This window comes from Mycetomoellerius zeteki, unplaced genomic scaffold (genome assembly GCF_001594055.1).
Source record: "Mycetomoellerius zeteki isolate Tzet28-1 unplaced genomic scaffold, Tzet1.0 scaffold221, whole genome shotgun sequence".
In the NCBI taxonomy this organism is placed as follows: domain Eukaryota; kingdom Metazoa; phylum Arthropoda; class Insecta; order Hymenoptera; family Formicidae; genus Mycetomoellerius; species Mycetomoellerius zeteki.
In genome coordinates this window covers 1,263,586-1,287,462 of record NW_017257184.1, presented here as the reverse complement: position 1 = coordinate 1,287,462, position 23,877 = coordinate 1,263,586, and the positions used below count along the sequence as shown (strand labels likewise).

The 23,877-nt window shown below is 33.1% G+C and overlaps 1 protein-coding gene across 4 annotated transcripts in view; it reads right to left on the bottom strand.

The window, feature by feature from the left end:
- Nucleotides 1–23,877, bottom strand: part of dpr12 (defective proboscis extension response 12) — a 214,707-nt gene that overhangs the window by 153,487 nt on the left and 37,343 nt on the right. The window contains exons 1-2 of one of the 4 annotated variants that reach the window (XM_018448517.1): nt 9,451–9,456; nt 6,915–6,921 (exon numbers count right to left, since the gene is read on the bottom strand). The exons of 2 other annotated variants lie outside the window; for them this stretch is intronic. Coding sequence is in view for 1 of the 2 variants with exons in the window: in XM_018448515.1 (XP_018304017.1) it covers nt 21,555–21,559 (5 nt within the window). In the remaining variant the exon portion in view is untranslated. Of the gene's footprint in view, nt 1–6,914; nt 6,922–9,450; nt 9,457–21,554; nt 21,770–23,877 lie in introns of those variants that run through there. One more of the 4 variants, XM_018448515.1, reaches the window with a different exon arrangement.

Here is a 23,877-nt window from a genome sequence, read left to right as displayed (position 1 = left end):
GGGAAAGAGCGAGAGGGAGGAAGCAAAAGCCAGACTTGCTGGAGGCAGATCAAAACATCTCTTTGACTAGCTTGCGGCTCGAAGTTAAGCTTGGAAAAGTCTCTTAATCGTGCTCATCGAGGGATTGAATAACGACGCAGAAAGTTTCTCGAACGTGAGCGAGCCAGAGGCTGCTCTTCGGATGTGGTGACGACATGTGAAACTAATTATTCCCAGTAAATAGCGACGAGTCGCTAATGAGAGAACGCAATAAATTATTCCGAAAAGAAAAATAAATATGTAAAATTTTATTTTTTGTACCGTTATAATTAAGAAAATAATCTTTGGAACATTAATTAATCTTTGTAAAATAAATTAAATTGGTAATTTAATAAGTGTAGAGTGATAATCGGGAAAATGGTAAGATATAGCTGTTATTTTGTAATAAAAAGACAGAATAAAGTAAATTAAATATTACTCTTCAGAAGAAATTCATTGTTTTTAGCATGTAATGTTAATAAAATACACGATGCATATGAGTACATTTTCTATAATTTTAGATATGTTTTCGCGCAATGTGTTTAAATTTACATCTTATAAAGTTATTGTTAACACGAATTTGATAGTAATATCAATTTTAGAAGAAGATATATAGAAATAGATGTATAGAAATTAGATCATATACAAAGAATTCTGTTCATAAAAAGAATTATTGACAACTTACATGCATTATAAAATAAATTCGTAATATATTTCTGATCTATGAATATTTTGTTATCTTCTTGAATTTTCCAGGATTCTTTCCTATTTTTAGATCAACATCTATTAGTCATTTAGCTAATCTGCTTATGTTTGTTCGCAAATCAATAATGGGATTGTAATTAATTGCTTTGCATATCTTTATGCATATATCATTTCATAGCTAATATAATTATATTATTATATTATATATAATAATGATTTTAACATCATTAACTAATAATCAGACAAGCCCACATTAAATGATTCGTTTTAGTAAAGCAAAATATTTGAGACTTTTCAACAAGTCATATCTTTCTCGTAATCAGAAGAATATTTTGTTCACGAGGTATACAAAGGCGTGGGAAACAAATAATTAAAATTGTGTTATTGCCGTGTGAACAAGCATAAAGATACTGGCAAAGTGCGACTAATAGATGTCAATCTAAAAATACGAAAGAATCTTGGAAGGAATCTGAGAAGGTAACGAAATATTTTTCCCGTCCCTTCCATCCCTAGGGATCGTTATTCCTCAATTTCCGCGGAATACCCTCTTCCTTTGCCTCCACTTTCTGTTCTTTTTCTATCTTTTGTATTCGATTCGAGACGACCTCAATCTCGCGGGCGGATCAGTTTTATAGTTATCGCAGGACCGAGCTTTAAGAAATTATTCTCTATTACGATAATGAGTAGCGCGGGAGAAATATAAAAGAGGGAAAATAGACGAGGGAGATAGACAGAAAGAGGAGCTGAAAGAAAGTTGAAACTAAAGAGAGCGTCTCTGATTCAGATCGCAGTCGAACGGATAATCGCGAAATTAAAGACCAATAGCGCGTGGCGCTTTAACATCTCGCCCGTCGAGGCGATTACAAATGATCGACGATTCCCTCATTGAGATAACGTCAAATTTCCTTTTTAGGATTCAACACCGCAGTACAACGCAGTTAAGAAGAACCGTTTGAAGGAGAAATTAATGTCGTCGTTGAGAAAAGGTGACATAATAAAATTAAAACGAAAAATGCACGGAGATTGCGATATATTTAACATATTTCCGTCCGCGCCAACTATCTGAGAATTCAGCACTTTTGTTAAATTTACGCCACAGAATTTAATTTCTTTCTGAGAAATATGGACGGTATGCCGATATGGAGCACATTAAAAGTTTGGTAAAACCCTTCGTATTCATTTCCATGAGTTTTTTTAGCTCCCATTCATCTTTGTCATAATTCCTAATTATTGCAGTAGAGAAGTTTCGAACACGTAAATGTCAGAGAAATATCGTTTCATGGCCTTGGAAAAGTCGAAAATTTATCAGGATATTCATATCTAAGTTACTAATTTTATGAAATATTATCGTGATTTAATCACACATTAATGTAGTTATATCAGTAATAATGGTAATTTCAGTTTATGCATTGTGCTTATGTGATATTAATAATATCGCACAAAAATGTACTAGTTAATAATATCATTAGAAGATAATGGACTCGGTGAGCTGCGAATGGAGAATTGAAGTGACAAAATGGCAGAGTAAGAACGAGGAAAATCCTCTCGGAGAGAAAATCTTCCCACGTTCCTTATTCTATACCTTCCTTCCTTCCTCCGCCGTTACGTCGTTCCGATGAACGCCAACGCGACGCCCACCATTTATTTAATTAATTCCATGCGATATCCTCCCCTTCGCCCTTCGATAGAATGAAAAAAGTGACACCTACATCATCGCAAATACGAGGACGGAATTCGTAAGGGAAGTGAGCTTTGGTGCCCTGATTACCCTTACTCGTTAACTCTCGAATAGAAAGGAATGATTCATTGAGAATGCACAATCCGACCAAGTATCATTTGAACAATCGACTTCTATGCTTGGAAATGCTTTAATTAAATTCGTTATTTAATCAAAACATTTCGTAAATCAGCTGAATTTAATTAACAGGCGCGAATATCCATATAATATATACAATAAATCCATATTTAAAATAATAAAGTTTTAATTTTATATCGTATAATTTTTATAACGTTAATATTTAATAATAATTTAAATGATATATATATATATCATTTTAAAGCATTCTATGTTCAGCTATAATTTAATAAAATGTAATAAAGTATCAATTATCTGTATTATACGATGATGCAAGTGTTGCCTTTCTTTCACTACAACATAATTTTTAACATTAAATATATTAAAGATTACGTTTTATCCAATTAAAATTAGAGAGATCTATATAGTGAAATTAAGCATCGAATATACATTTTATGATAAAGTTTCATTATCTACTCGTACCACTTTCTCTTATTGAGATTAAGTCCGCAAAAAATATATTATAGTTTTTAATTGTAATTAAAAAATGCTATTTATATATCTCAACGTATAAGAAAAAATTGATTTTAAATTGCAAATATAATTTGATAAAATTTATATACAGCAAAACAGAAATTTTAATAGAATTTTACGATTTGTTACGTTATCTTTTATTAAGCTTACTGTGCCAATAATTAGCCAATTAATAATTCAAATAGTGCAATAAACGAGATAAGTAAAAAAAAAATTAATATAGAAAATAACTAAAATGACATACACGTATGCTATCGTCTGTAGAAAAGATTTGTTCTATTTTTGCTCAAAAGAAATTATTGGTTTGTCGAGAAAAGTACGGATTATTTACATTTTTTCTTAGAACAGTGTGTCACTTAATCTTTAAAAATTACGTAATCTTCAAGTAATAACATGAAACCGTATTCTACATCATGCTTCTTCGAGATATGCCGAAATAGTAGATTTTGTGATAACTTCTAAAGATAAAGGATATATAACAGACGAAGCGTGCGCGCGCGCGCGCACTTTAGTACGTTCTCGGAGATGTATACTTGTGTCTACATCTGCGCGATAAGGGCGCGACATTGTTCCGGTAGAATTAACGTAACGATCAAACGGTTAAACTAATCTTGAATCCGTTGTGTGGCAGCATTACGGCATTTTGCCGCCGGTTCTCAGTGGCTCAAGCTGACAGTCCCCGATAAATGCTTAAGCGTGCTCGTCTGGTAGCAAGTGATTTCTCAACAAAGGGATGGTTTTTCACAGAAGCACGACCGCTCGTTACACGCCATGTGTTCAATATAATTCACATCCGGAAACGTAGCGCACAGCTACGTTGACTGTGACCACGCGGAAGGATGTAACGTTTTAACCGAACACTCTAGTCTCGGTAATGCGCGTTTCAGCAACTGTGTAGCTCGTATGCAGATAAATAATACGGACGTAGCTGATCAAATTTGGCAATTTCATTAAAACAGTCTCATTCCCGCACGTGCTTGATGCGCGTTGATACATTCGTAAAACAATATAGCGAAATCCAGGGCATGCGAGATCAATGAAGAGGCGACCAATTATCATGATGCGGAATAGCGCGAGTTTCGTGACGTGTAAGTTTCAGCTTCACGCTTGTTTGTCTGAAAATTTAGTATCGTTCACCAACGAATACATAATTGCGAAGTGAAATTTCCAGTAACATTTATTAACCAACCTAAAATTCTTCTTGAATATATTATATATTTAATATTTATATAATATTTATATTATATTAAATTTTATTACGAATCAATAACTCGAAACTTATTTAAATATTGATTTTTATACTTCGATATATCAACACGTACGTATAATTCGTAATATAACTTTAAGAATTTAATTAATTAATTGCTTCATTTCCTTTATTATATATTTTGAAAATTACTATTATTGTCGATATTTGCGCGTGTATGTGTGAACGTACGAATGGTATTACAGGTGTTTAACGTTGGCCCTGATTTACAATGTTTATCTTAGAAAATTGGGGCCAACAGTTTGGAATTTCTTGCGACACAAGCTCTACGTAATTTCGCAACACGAAAGCAACATGAATAGCTGATAAGATACTTGCATTCATTTTCTATCAAATTTCCATAAATGACCCAAATACCGTATCTTTTGGTATGTTACACGTATATACATAGGCATAATCGCCATACCAGCGCTCCAAAGAGACGAGTGCCATGCATATGGTATGTCCGCTATGTAATAATGCAGTCGATAATACGCATAAAAACGTGATTTCAAGCTCGAATAATTTGATATTTCATCGTAATATCAATGAAAATTTCTGTTAATATCGCTGATCTTTGTAAAGCTTAGCTTAATGCATTTTGTGATAGATGGGAATATTTTTCATTTAATCCCTTAGAACTGTACTTTTATTTAGTTTTATAAAAAATTCTGAATTTGAGGATGTTATTCATGATATAAGTATAATTTATACGTTAAAAAAGGAGAGAACCTTATTTGTAATTATTTTAAGCAATTTTAATTTAGATTAATTTCAAATTTGGGGGTAAATTTAAATTTTTGTATATAGTACACAATTAGTATAGAAAGCACATCAATCACCTGGGTCATATAATATATAGATAGTATTAATATTACCATTATTATGTAATATTAATGTACGATATGTAAAAAAGATAAAATTTTGATATAAGATTTCCTCTGTTATATCGAAGAAAAATAGAACGAGTAAGTAAGAGCACAAACCGTTTTATTAATTTTACTTATTCGTTACATTTTATTTACTTGTATATTTATATTATTGCACTTGCGGATGCATGAAAATATAGGTAACTCTGCACAAATCAATACTGTATTTTCGACACGAATACAAGTCACATGCAGCGCCCTTAACGAACTTTACTATAGTGCATTCTGTATCTATGTAGAAATTCCAAACGTAACTTCCACAAGTCGAACACTAGTGAATGGAATGATGATTCGTGGAATGAGTACTCCGCGCGTGATACGCACTGTTGCATTCCACTTACATCAAGAGCATCTGCAGGTTCAAGGCATTACGCTGAGAATTACAATGCTGGCGGGTTTATAAAGCTGCCTGACTTCTCGACATGCAAATTGTCTGCGTTCTATATTATAGGGCAAGATCCCATCTATTGCAATCATTTAAATGATAGGCCAGATTGCATAATAGAGGAATTAAGCGAATATGAAATCAGCAAGAACAGGATGTAAAAAATTTATGAAGGACATAAAAACGCACGAACGCTCCAAATAATTTAAAAATAAACTCATTATATATAAATATATACATAAAAGTCGTTATACTAGAATATACTTTAAAAAAAGTATTGTATAATATTATGTAAAAAGATATTATGTAATCGAATATAATCATGAGTTATATAAAATATTGTTTTTTTTTATAAAAAAAAAAAACAAAGTAAAACCTCTCGAGAATAATGGGAATCATAAAAAATAAAATTAGATGAAAAGTTCAAAAAAGATTTTAAATTTTCATGCGTGCTAAAAAAATAACTTTTTCCATTCAATTTGAATTGCTATGTTATTCCTACAGAAACACAGGGGCACCCATATGCAAAGTGGCATAATAGATTTATTCCATTACGCCAATTCTGGTTTACAAGTCTGTATCACCTGAGCGCTTTGCACATCCGCCTATTTATCAGTGTGCATATGCACAGACGTTGAGAACACGCGGTGAACGTTAAGCGGAACAATCGGATTGACGAAAATGGAAAGACCGCGTCTGTCAAAGCGATTCTGCAAATCCAACAATAAAACGCGGTGGATATGTTACGTATGTCGCGGTCGGAAAAATCTGTCACTTTTACTACTATCAGTTATCGTTCCTGTGTAACGCTCGGCGATTTTAGAAAATTAGATTAAAATTATGTTCTATCGGTAAATTTTACAAAAATCGATCATAATCGAGATGTGAATAGTCCAAGTAACTTCAAAAGCCACACGTTTCTCTATCCGAGGACGCATCGAGGTACCTCCATTAATTATGCACCATGAAGCGCTCTCGGAAACGCCGCGCGGCTTCCTGGCTTTCGAGTGAAAATCGCGGTCCTGAAGTGCTAATTAATAGAACAAAATTAGGTCGAACGTATCGTAACGTAATGCAAAGGAGAATTCCTGCTTGATGTCATGTTGTATTATAAGTGTCTTTAATGTGACGCATTCGAAGGTAGGCACTGATGCAATACACTGAATTGTGTATTTTGATTTGCAAAGAGATGAATTGAATAAAGTTAAACGTTAAAATAAATAAAATATTATTCTTTAGCAACGAAGTCTGTCTTGCGCTTTACGTTAAAATTTTATTTGTGCAAGATAAATTAAAATATACCTATAGCCTATTCTAATTAAAAATGCATTGAAGGTACATTCAATATATTACTGAATTGCAACAACCAATATCATTTCGTAAACTGACAATAAAAGTTTTATATATACTTGTCTTTTTTCCTTATTAACAACATTAATTGCTCTGATTCCGAGATAATAATAAATATATTATATTAAAATTTAAAAATACACATTTTAACTTTGAAACTTAAGTACCACAAAATTCTCATTAAATAGTTTCATATGTTGAACAATTTCCTCCATTAATAGCGCATTATTTCATTAAGGTAACAGTGAATAACCAAATTTGATTTACACGAAGTGTTCTTCAGTGGGAGTAATGGAGAAACGGATATCCGGTTGTAAGGCTGAAATCATATACCGTAGATGTGTCACGGAAATGGATCGATGTCCGCGCGGATGGGTAGTAGAATCTCCTGTATGCAGCCTCCTCTTATTGGGCGAGATATCTGTGTCATCGCGATATCGACCGTTGACGCGTGAATTTTAAAACGCAATGTGCAACTGCATCGGATAGAATTGACGATTCGCTACTGTAGAGAGGGAGGGAGGCAGAGGGAGGCTACAAAAATCATGTGGAAATGTACGTAACGTATGACAGAAAAGAGGATGCGTTTTATCTGTATAAAGTATATCACCCTTCTTGAAAACAATCCCACAAAATTTAAGAGTAGCGTATTTTTATTGCGATATTATTCATATTTAAAAATAAAATATTTTAAAATTATATTAATTTTAATTTTTATATTCTTATTACTACTTATGTTTTTGTCATTCCTATTTAGAGTGTTGCTCTTCTCCATATGTTGCTTCCTTTAAAACTAGAAAATTAATTGTAAAAATATATTTTTGTGAAATGTGCTTTCCATAATCATATATATTATACATATATATACCTGGATTCACGACTCGATTTGAAATCGATTGATTTTTAGGACCGCTTAATTTGATATTTACTAGATGACCGAAAAATCAATCGATATTAACTTGATTTCGACTTATGAACCAGAGTATCGTACATTAAAAGGGTTTAAATAATGAATGAAGTATATGTATAATAGATTAATTTAGTGGTGCAATTTAGTGGTAGAATGAAGATAATGAACAAAAAAGAATATGAATATGTAACGAAACAATTCATGTCAAAAAAGAAATACAAGTAAAAATTAAAAAATCAGCAAGATCTACGGTGTTCTCGTTAAAAGTTAAAAATACGAGCTTTGCGAAATTCATTGGAGGAAATTCGCATGAGACACGAGTATGATACGTTTCCCTAAACGTGCACAAGTTCGTTGGTAGAATGGCGCACGAATCTTCCTCGAGAAGCACTAACTGCCGCTTCGAGAAATTTATCGTTGCCATCGTGAGGGGATAATAAACACTTAATTTGACGCGACGCGTATACACGAGCGAATTATTTATTCGCAAGAAAGACGGAAAAAAGGCGGGGCGTGTTTGCCTTGCAGGCAATGGTCGCGACAGCCGCTTGATAGACCGTGCACCTTATTTTCGGCGATATAAAAGGTGGATGGATGGTGCAGGCGGCTCAGCATACAGAGACAGGTCCAGAGTTAGCAGAATATATATGCGAAAACTACATGCGCAAGTGTACGTACACGGATATGAACGACGAGTAATAAAAGTCAGCACACTTTTCACGCTGACTTCCTTCCTCCTCCCTTTTGCACGGTCGCTTCCTTATAATTCTCGCGCCTTCGCAGAGATTCTTCTTATCTCTCTTGCGCTTCTCTATTTTTTCCTACATTTTCCTCCTCCTGGTTTCTTTTCGTTCGCGCACTTTCTTTGTGCACGCGTCGCCCTGTTCGTCCCTTCATATGTACACACGCCGTAATATATCTTATGTTGCTCTACGCGATGCACAATCCGTTCATTCGTCCTATCGTACAAAATCTAACGCGCATGTAGATACATCATACAAAAAGGAAATGTGCTTACTAATTAATTGCGCATAAATATTTGTACGTATTTATGTATACACGCTACGCTGAAAATAACGTGAATAAAGAAGGAAAATCAACATATCAAATTGTTTTTCAAAAAATATGTTATTTTAATTTCATGAAAGATAGCGTGGAATTGAAATACGTATTAAACATATTTTTAAAAAATAAATCTCTTCTCTAAATATAAATTATTCCTGTCTGTCTACGTTTTAATATCACATTGTGTTTTCATGAACACTAAAAAACAGCAGAGTTTCTCTCGAAAATGAGCAATGAAGGAGAATCGAGTTCTGAGTTTTTATAAAACTTTATTTCTTGTTCCACGAGCAAAAAAAACATTGATAAACTTTCTAAATTAAAAATAGCAAAAACGTTAATATTAGGATCTGTTAAGTTTGAAAAGCGTAATTTGCAGAGAAATATTGTTTTAATTTCATAAGACATTCAGAGAATGAACTTTAAATGTACTCTTTTTAAAATAAAGCTTTTTTAAGTACAAATTTTTTTCGTTCGTTTGTGTTGAAATGTCACAGCAAAATTAAAAAATATCACAATACTCCAAAACCAGCGATTATTCGTTATTAAACGGAATATCATCATGAAATTTTAGTTTGATATAATCAACTCTCTCCTTTTATATATACAAGCACAAAATGTATTAACGCCATAATTACTGATAAGAAATTATTGATAAGCATTTGAATTTTTAACGGCGAATATCGAGACATAAAGTATTTATTTATAGGCTCTTATGTCATAGAAAAAATCCTTTCCCATAAAAATAATTCTTTAAAGAATTTATTTCTCTCTTTAAACTTGTAAATGTATGTACCTATATCACAAGTCTGCGTCTCACGGAAAAAAGTAACTGTATGTAACCTATTATATAATGATAAACGATCAGTATATCAAATCAGAGGTATATTTCTTTTAATTTTCTTTCTTTAGTCTTCTATATATAAATTTTTTCTAAGCAGAGTTCACATTGTACTTATATCTATGAGATATAGTATAAAAATAAAAATAGTAAGGAACATAATTGGGATTTATATGCCAGGAAGAGTAAGTACCAGAAAGAACACGCTGCTTTGGCAAAATTTCCGAAATTTTCAACGCATTTTACGCTCTTCGTGTCAACCATTTTATATGTGCGACATATTATACGCTGCAACGCGGGAGACGAGAGGAGAAAAGTGCGTATCCCATTTTATTGCACGGTGTAGCGCCTAGGGCAATAAAGTCCATTGCACCGCTATTATTTCCGAGCGGGAGAAGTGAAAACGCGTTTCTCACATCGCGTTTTCGTGATCTTTTTTACTTGAACGCGATTTGGAATTGCGACATTTCTCTACCCTACTTTCTCTAGCTTAATAGATTTATGTGAATCGCAACACGGGCGGGACGATTGGAACTCACCGAATCGAACATTTCGCCGAAACAAATACGTATGGGTACATTATTTACTAAAATCGTAAACTGTTAATGGAACGTATATTTCCGCTCCATGAAATGCGAGCATTTAAAGTTGTTTGGAAGACAAAGTATAATAGCGCTGTAACATTATAATAGTTCTTGTTTCCCAGGAGCTTTAGTTCATCCGTTTAACTTGACATATGCTGTTAGTCTACCGACATGATGTATATTAATCCATTTTATTTCCGTAAAATAATCGTATTCGTGCAAACCGGACTCTTGTTCTTCATGAACTATAGAATAGTTAAAATTGCATGATTTTGAAACACATACGTTCATACAGTGTGTTTTTAATTAATTTTCAATAGAGTCAATAGGGAAACCACCTCCATCGAAAAATATTTTTAAAAAATCGTTGACAGATTCATACACACACGCACGCACGCACGCACGCACACTCACGCCTACACGCTTGCCTCTGTCCATCCTTTGTCATTTAATTTTTATTTCGCGACTTTATTTAGTTTGACGATACGATATGTCTACTCGAATAAATTCTCGTTGATAGACGCACAATAACGCGGTTGACATAAACCGAGCTGGGTCAACAAAGTGCGTGCGGAAATGGCGTACTACTTTTCATCGGCTGCTAACACACGCACAATGCGATAAAATGGAAAACGCGCATACGTGTAAGCTGCATTATTGATTTGTCATTCGGCATATTAGGATAACTTCGGCAAATACGCCGCGCTGGGATTTACGCCGCAGAAGTAAAAAAAAATAGAAGGCGTGGAGGTAATTTTCTCGCAACTACTCTGTTACATGCCTTTATGTTATATTAGTATTGAGTTATAATTTCAATTTCTTATTGTTAATTTTAACGAAATTATTGTGAGTTGAATCGATTTGTCACTTTAATAAGTGGCGTTATCATAAATTATAATCTACATAAAATGATTACTGTAGGGCGTGTAAAAGATCTAGTGGTTATTTCGTGTTACATACGTGTAGAGGAATAGTAAAGCATGTTGTATAGCAAAATACAAGTGCTTTGTTTTCGTATTCTTTGTTCAGTTTGTTGTCTTGTATATCCTACCTGTTTGGGATATACGGCATTTTTAGCGGGCGGGATTTATGCCCAAAGCATACAAAGTGCGCAGATTGAAATCAGTGCACTAAATGCAATAAACGCATTACGTGAAATATATACCTCTTGTCATAACATTTCTAATATATGTAGGAAGATTGTAATTATTACTTATTACTTCATATACATATTTATCATTTTTATTTCTTAATAAAACTTTATAAACGCATTTTATAAGTTATTGTGTCATTTTACGTCTTATTTATATGCATTATTTGTAAATTTTTTATAAACCGTACATACCCCCCTATAAGTAATCCCTATGGGATATATGGCAAAAATACAAGGGTTTCAAAAAGTTTATTTTTTATTATAATACGAAAAATAAATATATATATTTCGGATTTCTAATATTTTTTCATAGTAGTAAACAGTACAAAGTTTTTACTGATATAGTTCGTTTATTTTAAACATTAATTTATTAAATAATATTTAATAAATTAAGTTTTTCATAAGTGTGCGGCGTATATACCGGAGTCACCCTACGCATAATAGACGTACACATCGCTGTACGCAACAGCGAGGAGGTAAGTAAAGTATATATGTACGTTTGTACGCGATTTCGCAATAACGATTGGCCGGCTACAATAGGCAGAGTGCCCGGTACGAACGAAGTAAATGCACATCGTCGTAACGTGTACAGCACGTACAGGAACGCCTTGGTACGCCGCTAATGGAAAGCTTTCCGTTGGCATGGAATCGATAAATGGGCCTGCGGGGAACGTTTGCTAAGGGCACTGTGCTTGCGCCCGTTTGGTGACGCTTCTTACGTATGCATTGGATCGACGAAGCTCCCGGGAGCGTAACTACGATGTCATCTTCGTTCTTGCATAAAATTAACGCTAACCGCGAATCGATATACTCCTATCTTGCTAGCGATACGACTCTAATACCAAAACACTATCGCCAGTAGCTCTAAGAAATGTATAACAGAACGAAAAAATATTGTAAAATATGTAATCTTTGAAGATAAATAAAATGCAACAGTTTCAATATTAAAAAGTATGTGTTACGGTATGGTCGCAAGGAACCTCGGAAAGAGAACGCGTAACCGGCACAGTTAGCATGTGACGCGTGAACGTACGAATATACGTGCGCGCAAGTTAGAGTGGTTGTAGATGCGATGATAAATGCGCGCGCGATGGCGTATTCTTCATAAATATGTAACGCGAAGAGTAATTTGTAACATAGCTGGCGCCTGTTCAACCGAGCGAGAAAATTTATTTAAAGGAGAAGCTGTCAGACATTCGAATGAAGAGATGCCTGGGAAAGTAACCAAGGTTGCATTCATCTGACGAAGCTTCTTACGTATGCATTGGATCGGTGCAAAAGCTCGCGAGGTCGCCGCAGGCATAACCTTTGTCACCCCTGGGAGATTAAAGGTTGAGTTGTAGTTACGTGATCCTAGAAAATATCGACAGGCTAAGCTGCTTTTCAGGATTTCTGGATACGTATGTAGTGGTATTTGCGCAAACTCCATTACCAAATGCGGTGGAACTCCGGCCGGGCACAACTTTTAACTTATATTTTAAACGATTTTCACGACATTCGACATTAGCCGCGAATTTGTGCGCTCGAACTTTTCCTGCGGTCTCGTAAGCAGGGCACGTCGGAGGCAAATACACGTCGACGCGACGTAAATATCTTCGTACACGCGAATATATTCCACCAGAGCGGCGACACGAAGTATTCAGTCCGCTGATTAACGCGAAATAAAACACGCGGAAAAACGACCGGATCGTTTAATACCACGCGCGTGACATTACTTAATGCACGATATACGCTATTATATCGCTCCCCAATCTAAATACTATATACATATAATTAAGATAGATCGGCGAGCGCAAACTAAGTAGTAATCGACGGATCGTTACGGATGATCAGATGCGCGAAATTAGTTAGTAGCAGGTCAAGTTAATGACACCCTCTGACGTTGCTAATCCGATTTGGGTACCGCAGTAGAACGGTAGGATAATCCGACAGGGATATTTCAGCGTCGCTTGCAGCTATTGCAGATATGTAACTCTAAGGTTAGCGGACTGGCAAGCGACGTTTAATACTCCATATGTACCTAAATACGTGCGTATCAACGCAAACTGCGAGGTGCGGGCATAAGATTGTATAGATAACGAATATGCAGAGCGCGGGTATATCGCGGCCTTTTTAATGTGTACCTCGACATTATGTATAACACTGAATGCATTAAGCATGAAAGTGGCAAACGTCTAGCGAGCGCCTTGCGACGAGGTCGTGTACGATATTTGTGCTATACTTCCAGGGTTAAACCGCATCTCGCGGACGATCTCGCGGATCCGATAAGAAAAGTGTGCCAAAGCTATACCTTGGTTTTTTACCTCGCCTGCTTTTCAGCAAACTTTTTAAGTCTAATTGTATATTATTAATGCTAGAAGGCAAACCCGAAGCATGACGGAAGTGATATTTGTGCTTATTCTCTTTCTTTCTTCTTTAAAATTATCAAGTAGAAGAAATCAATATTTGTTATTTTAAGATCGTAGATTAAAAAGATATGTACAGACCGAAATAGTTTAAGAGACCTTTAAGACTGTTTTTTTTTTATTTATTTATTAAAACCAAATGTCAGATATTTTATAAGGTTACAAAACAACGGAATATATATTTAGATAAACTATTCATCATCAAGTATAAATAAATCTTGCGTATTTTTGTTTTTCCAATTATATATAGGTATCTGTTTACAAATATTAATTCCTATAATCGATATCTAAAATGTTTAAAATAAAAAAATAATTGAATATATTTAAAATCTCTTTGCCACATCTCTATTGTTAAATCACTCGCAATAACTTAATATCTATTTGCTTTCTCCTAACACTGTTTTTAATTCAAATTTTGAGTTATTTTTTTTAACAAATTGTTCTTGCAATATTTTGTTTTACTTTATGATTATAAAATAATATTTCAATCAGAATTCTTAATTAACGTTATCTCTACAAACTTATTGAAATCTTAGAAACCTACAAAATTATAATTATGAGCAAAATTTTAATAAAATTTAATATAAAAAAATCAAACAACCCTTAACAGAAAAACAGAATCCAAAAATTATTAATCTCTTCATCGAAAACTTCACGTAATTTTGAAATATGTATGAGGAGTAAGATAAGCGTCAAATTTTTATTTTTACTAACTTATAGTATATTATTGCTGCATGACTTCACGGTTAAAAAATTGTTTTTACGACCGATTAGAGTCTTAAATTTCCCTCTATCTATTATTCAAGATAGAATAAACTATGACTTTGCGCAGTATGTGCGAGAAAGAAGATTGTTTTCACGTCGAATGCGGCAGGTTGGCGAGGGAATATAACGTGCGCACAAGTCTTCCATCTTCTTTTCGCGCGTCCGTTACCGTGGTCGCAAACACGCTCTCCTATCCACAAGTCGACACTCGCAATCTGTTGGAACACGTACGAACGTATATATACGACAGTAATGCCACTTAAACATGCGGAGTCACGCGCGATACAACCGCTGTTCAGCCGATATCGCGTTTGGCGATGCTTGCCTTTATTTCCTTCCGTTGTCTTCGACAAAGGCGAGCCGACAGCAAGATTTAAACGAAACCATTCGAATCAGCTCAAGGAGCTATAAGTAGCAGAAGTGTAAGTAACACACACCGATTTCATTGCAACAAGTTTCGTAACCATTAAACTTTACAATTGTTAAATTTCTTAAATTTTCTTAATCTTTTTAGCCTGACGTTTATTGTACCCAACAAAGATCAATTTTACTATACTACACCATACTGCAATTTATAATATATTTTAGAAAAAAAATAACACTTAAAAGAGTCCCTATAGTGCGATATAATACATCACAATCATTCTCCATGCATCATTCTTGTACGTTATGGAAATTGTCTATGAGCTTGTCTTTGTTATACTTGTATATATGTATATACGATATATGATATAAATATGATATATTATATATAAATCTTTCCATATACAAGAAAAATTCAGAAACTGAGAGAGTTAAACTATTATTATATTTGATAATAACATGTTTTTCAATACATTCTCTTGTTACCTTATTTTTATTCTCTTGAAAAGGTTAAATCTTCTAAACGAATAAATGAATAAAAAGAATTACTTAGAAAGATTAAAAAAACTTTTCATGTTAACAAAACAAGAAAGGCAATAAAATAAAATAACCATTTTATTTTTCAATATAATCACCTTTTATTTCTAACATTTTTTAGAATACTAAATTAATTTTTTATTATTTTTTATTAATCATTAAAAAATATTCTGAGTTTGTCCTTAAAATGGTTTGATATTGCGGAGATGATTTCTTCATCACTGGTAAATTTTTTCCAGATAAATCGGATTTTAAGTTTGGAAATAAAAAACTAATCTGCACTGAAGACTAAGTTGGAGCTGTAAGGCAATGAAAAGGAAAGCTTCGCAGATCTTCGCAATGTTATATATATAAATCATTTAAAGAAAATTTAAAATATTTTCTTAATATAGAAAAATTCATCGTTCTAAAAAATATATTCAAATAAGAGGTGATTATGAAAAAAAGATAAAAATAAAAACAATTGTATCACTTTAATACCCTTTTTATATCTTTAAGCCGGAAACTTTTGGACCTTACTATGTTTGTCTGATTAGAATTTCTTATCTCGCTATGTATATTAGTATCGTTTATCGTTTGGATGTAACAAAAATCTTGAATTACAACAGTTCTCCGAGACTTTCCGTATGTATGTGTCACGGAAAAGAAAAAGGTACTTTTACTGTAAAAAGTTTGTCGGACGGTCCTCGTCGAATTGAGATTAGTTGTACAAGTTCTGCACAACTTCCTTTCGAGAGTGACATAATCAAAGTTTGATCATGTTAAAGCGTGCTCAGTTTGTAACGTGGCACGAATAATAAAATAAAATATGTTTTTTAATTTCCTTTCACATTCCCATGGAAACTGTGTCAGAATAACGCTATTGTACACGAATGTTTGAGCTCGTCACACATTTGTCGTTCGATAATTTTGTTTACCAATTTTGCGATATTTCAATTTGCATCTCTTGATTAATCACATCGGAAGCATGTCATCATTTATTATTGTGTCATAATTATACATGTATTTTGGTGTGAAATAATAAATTAACGCCTGTATAAAATAAAACCTAATAAAAATTAACAACATCGTGATGTCGATCGATGTATTAATTTTCGATATTGATTAATCAAAATAGATATATTTAATACAGAAAGCAATTATCACATTTAAGTTGTATGTTTAAAAACTCTATATAAATGTAATACATAAATATACAGTAACTTCAATTAATATAAATTGTCATTTTCTTTCTTTTCCTCAAGGTTCGTCGTTACATTTCTCGTAATATCTACATGTATTAAACAGGTAATTTTAATTGATCATTTAATAAATTATTATTGAATTTCAGCTTTCCAAAATAATTCCATTTATTTTCGAAGTGGAATTTTATCTAATATTTACTTCTGCTCTTAAGAATGCACTGCATTAATGCTTACTTGTTTTCTAAGAAAGAAAACACATTGTAATATAAAAATTATATTTTTAACTTAAAATTAATTAGAAACTAAAAGGTTACTCTTTAATTTTTTTAATTACAAATACATTTTTATATTGCAATGTGTCTTCTTTCTTCGAAAACAAATAAGCATGTATGTATTTATAATGCAATGCATTGATATTTCACTAAAATGTGCATTTTTTTCTAGAACACTGTAATCATTTAAAATAATTACGTGTCTAAGTGAATAATCTAATTAGCTATCATAAAATATTACTTAAACAATTTTTCCAATATACTCGTACATTTTATCTTATACAAATAAATGACTTCTAAAACTCTTTCTAAAAATATTTGCAGTGTTCATATCCCCGAAGGTTTCTACTTTCTTGACATTTCTTCTTTTTACGTCTTCTGAGATTTACACTTTGCTCTAATGTGCTTGAGGTTTCGTTAAGCTCTTCGCCAAAGCGCTCGTAAAGTCTGAGATGTGAGACAGTTTTCTGCAAAAACGAGGTGACGCCTCCTCGCGTACAAGTTCGCAAGGTCGATCGCCTCAGTCAAACGATCGGATCGATCTACTCGGCATTAATGAAGTTTCGAGGCCATCGCCGTGCCACGTTTAAACGTTCGTACCGACCGACGACATCGAATTCCGAAGTCAATGGCTGGGAACGACAATACCGAAGTCCCGATTCTGAACTTAACTTACAAGCCGCTTGCTCTCTTCCTCCCCCCTTCCATGCGCAATCGTAAGTTGTACGAACGATAGAATCCGAAATTGACAAACCGCGCCCCGCTCGACGACCCATCGTTCGAGTTTCATTCGATGTAACAGACATAGTCCGCAGGAAAGACAGGTGACATTTGCCGCAGCAAGAGAGCATTACCGTCGACGGTGACGATAGATCTATACGCAAGAAATATTTCCTGGTTAACATCAAAGTTCGATGGTGCCGATGGAGACATTCGGTACGCTCGCATTTAGCTAACAAGAAGATTTAATATCGCGCCTCGGCACTTGGCTCTTGGAGACAATTAGACTCGCGCAGCTCGGTAAAAGCTTTAATCTCCCCGACACGTAGCAGTACCAATATTTAACCGCGAGTGCAGAGCTTTCTGTTGGGACATTGTTAGCTCTGGCCGGAGAAAACGAAGATTTCTTATGCGGTATTCTTTTATTTGTATCTGTAGCAGAGGTATATTTTATATGAAAGAGACTATAAGAAAAAACGTTAATTGCTTTAATACTCCAAAATATTTTGATATTAAATGTCGTTATAATCTAACCGTAAATTAAAATTTTAAATAAAACTCGAATTAAGAATAAAACATAGTTACTTTATTTTGAATTTATTTGAGTTAGCATCTTTTAACATTTTAATTGAAAAAATTATTTTTCAAATTTGCAAACATTTGTTTCTAAAAAAATCGCTAAAATAAACTTCTAAAAGAAAGTTTTGATATATTACTGTCTAATATTTATATATTACTGTTTAATACAGTATTTTCCTTTTATATACATACATGAAAAGAACGATTTTGATGAAGTATCTAAAAATTTAGCTAGAAACAGATCTGAAAATAATTTTGTTGGACCAAAATAATTACGTAAAAATCTCAAGCATGATGAGCAATACTACAAAAAGTTCGACATTCTAGCAACTAATTTGAGTCTTACATAAATATTTTGATGACCCAACAAAATTATTTTCAGTTCCAGCTAAATTTTTAAATAGTTCAGCAAAATTGTTTTCTCCGTATATATTTTTGCTCTTTAATCAAATTCTTATTACATAATATGTACGTTCTATTTTTAAAACGTTCCTGCACATTTCAACAATTTTTCCATGTTACTATATTAAAAATAATATTTAAGATGCAATGGTAAATCAAAATCCTTTGAATGCTTACAAAAGGGAGAGACCGAAGTTCGAACAGCTGTGAGAATCACGGCTTTTCTCGCAAAGCAGTAGGCAACTCTAGTTGAAGGTGTTTACTAAAAAGTTCCTTGCCTGCGTGCTCGGTCTTATCGTGCAAAATTATTTTTGTGCTCCGTCAGAGCCCAACTTTCAGTCCACCCCCGTGTGCGGAAGAAAACTCCGAAGTCAACTTAAAAGTCGTTCAGAACTGCGCGGCTTGCTCGTGTGTCACGAACATTAATCTGTGATATGCATGTCGTCGGATGCGATAACGTCGGATTGAAGAAGGGTGAACGAATTAAGACTCGCGCAACTTAAGAACGATGATTTAAGAAAGCCCATGGAAACGCATAGCAATTTTCAAAACTGCCGCTTTTCGATAACTTTGCGTTAATCGCACGTTGCGTCCGTTTTACGGTTAATTAAACCTTATCGGGCTACAATGAGTACGAGTTATTATTAGTTACGTTTGAGTTAGAAGTGCACGGATTATTTCTCATTCCGTATTTAAGACATTTACATAACCGTTTTCATCACAATATGGTTCATGATTGCCCGTTGAAATTCCGTTCAGTAATCGTACGATCATAATTAATTCAGTAACTTATGCGATGCTATTGCGTTTACGTCTAAAGGTTTTAACTATACAACAATTCTTTTTAACTACTTTCGCAAGTAACATGACGCGACTTGAAAGCGCACAAACATGATTCGGCTCTTTTCGAGTTTTATTACACATGTAGGAGATGATTAAAATGTTCTCGTTAAAACAACGAATGTAATTACTCGACAGTCGCGTTATAAAGCCAGTGCTGACGATCGAAATCATCAGATAGATTGCATAATGTAACAGGATAGAGACCAATCGCTAATTAGAAGCTCGCTTAATGAGAGACACGATATGTAGTGAATTGGAATGCAATATACGAACGTGATATTATCGCCGGCATATTACAGCGAAACGTCGTGTATCGGCCTGTCATAAGGAACAAACATTATTCGTTCGTACAATATTAGTCACCACTTACTTTTGTGATATTATATATTCATGCTGTTCGAAATTGATTGTTAGTAGAAAATTTAGTTATGGACCAATTAATAATATACCAGACATAAACGTAACATACATTGCTATTTAAATATGGAAATGTACAAAATTTATTTCTACTAGAGTCCCTATCCTCTCTCACGCATGAAATTACCATAAATCTACATATATTATTAAATGATGAATAAAGACATCTAAATGAAAGTAGGGATCAAAGTTCGTTAATTAGTGGATAACTGTTAAAGTTGGATAATTGCTGGGGAGAGAGAGATAAAACTTATGCGACAATGTAACTGCGCGTTTTAAAGTTTATGGACAAGAAGTTTTTATCGTTCATTTTTACGAAGTCCTGTCACATCTGAATTGTTATAAGTTAATTGTTCATGTTACGAAATTAGGTTAATCGTTAATTATTGTACGCTGTGCTTTTCATTGACATAGAACGGTTGATTGAACATGATGGTGCAACTAATTGCATTACCATATTCCATATGGCTAAATGTAGCGAACCGATCAGTATTACTGAACATCAGCGTTATGTTTGTATTTCGTAATGCTGTGATTGATAGGAACGTGCACTATCGTTTATGCCCAACAGCTCAGCTGTAAGATAATCTAAATGAAAACTCCGATATTTTTGTAGTAATACATATCGACAAAATAATTCCATCAATATACAAGCTACATGTCATATCATAATTCTGTTGATCGCTGAAACGTAAAAGAGATTTATTTGGATTGGCGCGAAGTATAATGTTATCACAAATTAGCGAACCTTCGTTATTTATCCGGCACGATATTTGTGTATTCATCAAGTTTTTTTGGAATATAATTGTTTATATTTAATCACACAGAATCATTTTCATAACATCACGTAGTGCACATTCGTTTAGTATATCTAAAGACGATATTTTTGTCAGGGTTCTAACTCTAATATTTAGGATTCAATTGTATGTAACGAGTTCGTGAGAGGTTTTTGGTTTTACAAAACACGCGCAATCAATCGATCGACCAAACCATTATCGAAAGAGCTGTTTAATAGGAAACTCAATACTCTTATCGCTGAGAGGTAAACCGATCGGACATCACAATTGAAATAATGCTAGAGTTATTTGACATGAGTTAACGATGTACAATTCGATAAAACGATAAATGGTTCCAATATCCTAATAACTCTCTCTTAAACAAATAGAATTGCTATATTAAATTTGAATTTTAATAAAAAAAAAAAATAAAAAATTGTATTCATAATAACCGATAATTTAAAGTTTCAAAGTCAGCAATATCAAATAAAAAATATATAATAAATGATTAATTAATAAAAAAAATTAATATTTTTTTATTCAATATATTTTAATATAATTTCTTTCTAATACATATATGTGTTTACAGTACAATTAAGAGATTTAAATCCGAAAAATTGCACCAATCTAGTCCGGTCGCTTTCGATGCTTGCTCGTTATTTTAAAAGCGAATTGGTTTCTGCCATTAGAATTCAATAAAGACGAAATCATTACAACTAGAGCCGTTTAGTGGGAAATCCGATATTTTTGTTAGCGTAAAATGGACAACGGGCAAGTACCTCATGAGCGTCTCTTCAATATCCTCTTCTAGGGCTGTACTGGGCACCGCAGTGCGACCGCTGTTAAACGTCCAATAAGCAAATTGCGGTTCGTATAATGAAGCGAGAATAGCAGTTATTAACGAACGTCCGTATTCGTCGACATTCGCTTTTCGCCGTAATTATCTGCCATGATAATTTTCTGACTGCTGCTCGGCACCTGACGTTTCAAGCGTTTATGCGATTTTAACTACGATGAGAGTTTAAATGAATTATCTGTTCGATTATTCATCCTTTTATAAGATTATGACGTTGCATATCAAAGATTTTCAATAACAAAACTATATTTCTAAGTTTAGTCAGTAATTAAAATTCATATTTATTCAATGTTATAATATATTCAATGTTATAATATAAACAACGCAGAAGATGGAAAATGAATGTATTAAGACATACGCTAATAAAATAGTAAATTGCTTAAAAGACAGAATAGAATAATAAAATTAAAACGAAAAGTAAAACACTTAAAAGAAGTTCACAAATAAGAGTAAAGGATATATTTACTAAGATAAAAAAGATAAATTATTACTTTAAATTGCTATTATATGCATTAATTCATTTTGTTGCGTCTCAACCGTTTTTCGTGTAAGTGACCTCAATTATAGTAATGCAAATTTTGCATTTCAAACAGAACTATCTCATGTAATTATAACGATAATTGTTAGCAAACGTATCGTAGTTATTTGCCGAATATAAATTTTTCCCATTCATTTAGAACATTACGAGATAGATATGTTTGCATATAAATATCGTTCAATTGCGTAACATATAACCAGCCAATCATTAATATTCAAAATGATACAGATATATTAATACATATAAAATGTATGATTACCTCGATTCAAGCAGGAAAATATAATCCTTTATGTATATTTTTTATCTATGTTTTTCTTTACATTTCATTATAATATATTTTTGTTTTTTTTTTTCATAGAGTTGCAGTTTTTTAAAAAAATAAAGGGGAAGAAGAACAATAATCAAAAATTATATATTCAAAAATAAAATTGATTATAAAATTCAGCATTCATTCTATCTTTAATTCTTTATGATGGCGTGCAGAAGTAAAATGGCTACTGATTAACAAAAATTAGCAACAGAACGTTGTACATTAGCGGCAATATTAAATGATAACATAACTAAATAGAAATCTTTCTCATATGCCGTTATTAAAGTGTACGTGTATTTTACGATTAAAAGCAGCTGATAGTAATCACACCATAATACATCCAATCATAGTCACACAAGTTATATCCAGTGCACGACGATTCAATATTTCAATGAAAACTAACTATCTCTGCCAACATGTTCAAGCAGTTATTAACGTAGTCGCGCATGCAATGAACAATTCATCTCTTTTGCCAAAAACGAGGATTCGTACTATTGCGAACTGACAAATATAGAACAAGCCGTATATGCCCTGTTCGGACATATTTTCGAAACGTTTTCGTTCGCAATACGAGAATGATCATTCCATATCCCATATCAAAATCCGAAAATTGTCCCGCTACTGATAATAATAGTGTTTATTAACCCATATTTGTCAATCATACTTTAGTGTTGCATAATCTTCGCATAACAATTTTGGTTACTTCTATTGCTTTTTAATAGTTGCGATTCTCTGATTTCAGTAGCAGTCAATAATAACACAATGAACTCATCGCAAGAATATATTAATTATTATATCAACATTTTACACGCTAAAGTAGAAACTTCGATCAATTTGTATTAATTGATCTAATTGTTTAACAAAGTTCTAGTTTCTGCTATATACTTTTGTATGTGAGATTGCATTGGCGAAGAGACAATATCATATTGTCTCTATGTTCAGCGTTTGATTATGAATCTGGTTAGGACGCAATATAAATGCTCTATGAAATTAATTGTAATAGTCGAGAAACGTTGTTTGAGTTCTGATACAAATCAAGGCATATTAATTACTATCTAATTATTTTGAAATTCAGATGATTTATCACTATCGATCGAATTACAGATTATATGGCGTAGGGTAACTCCGATATACAGGGTGTTTCCAAATTAAATGGCAAAACTTCGGGAGCGTGTAGAGGAGTAAAAAACTAAGAAAAAAAGTCCTATGGACATATGCTCCTTTTTGCTTTGTTTCGCAGGAAATCACGAAAAAAGAAAAAAATATATTTAATTTATTATTTTAATTATTTTATTTATAAACTTTTTAATGAAGATTTTGTTCGAAATGTGCACCTCTTGCAGCAATACAAGCATTGCATCTGTCAAACACGGCTCTTGTAGCAGCCAGGCCTTTAAA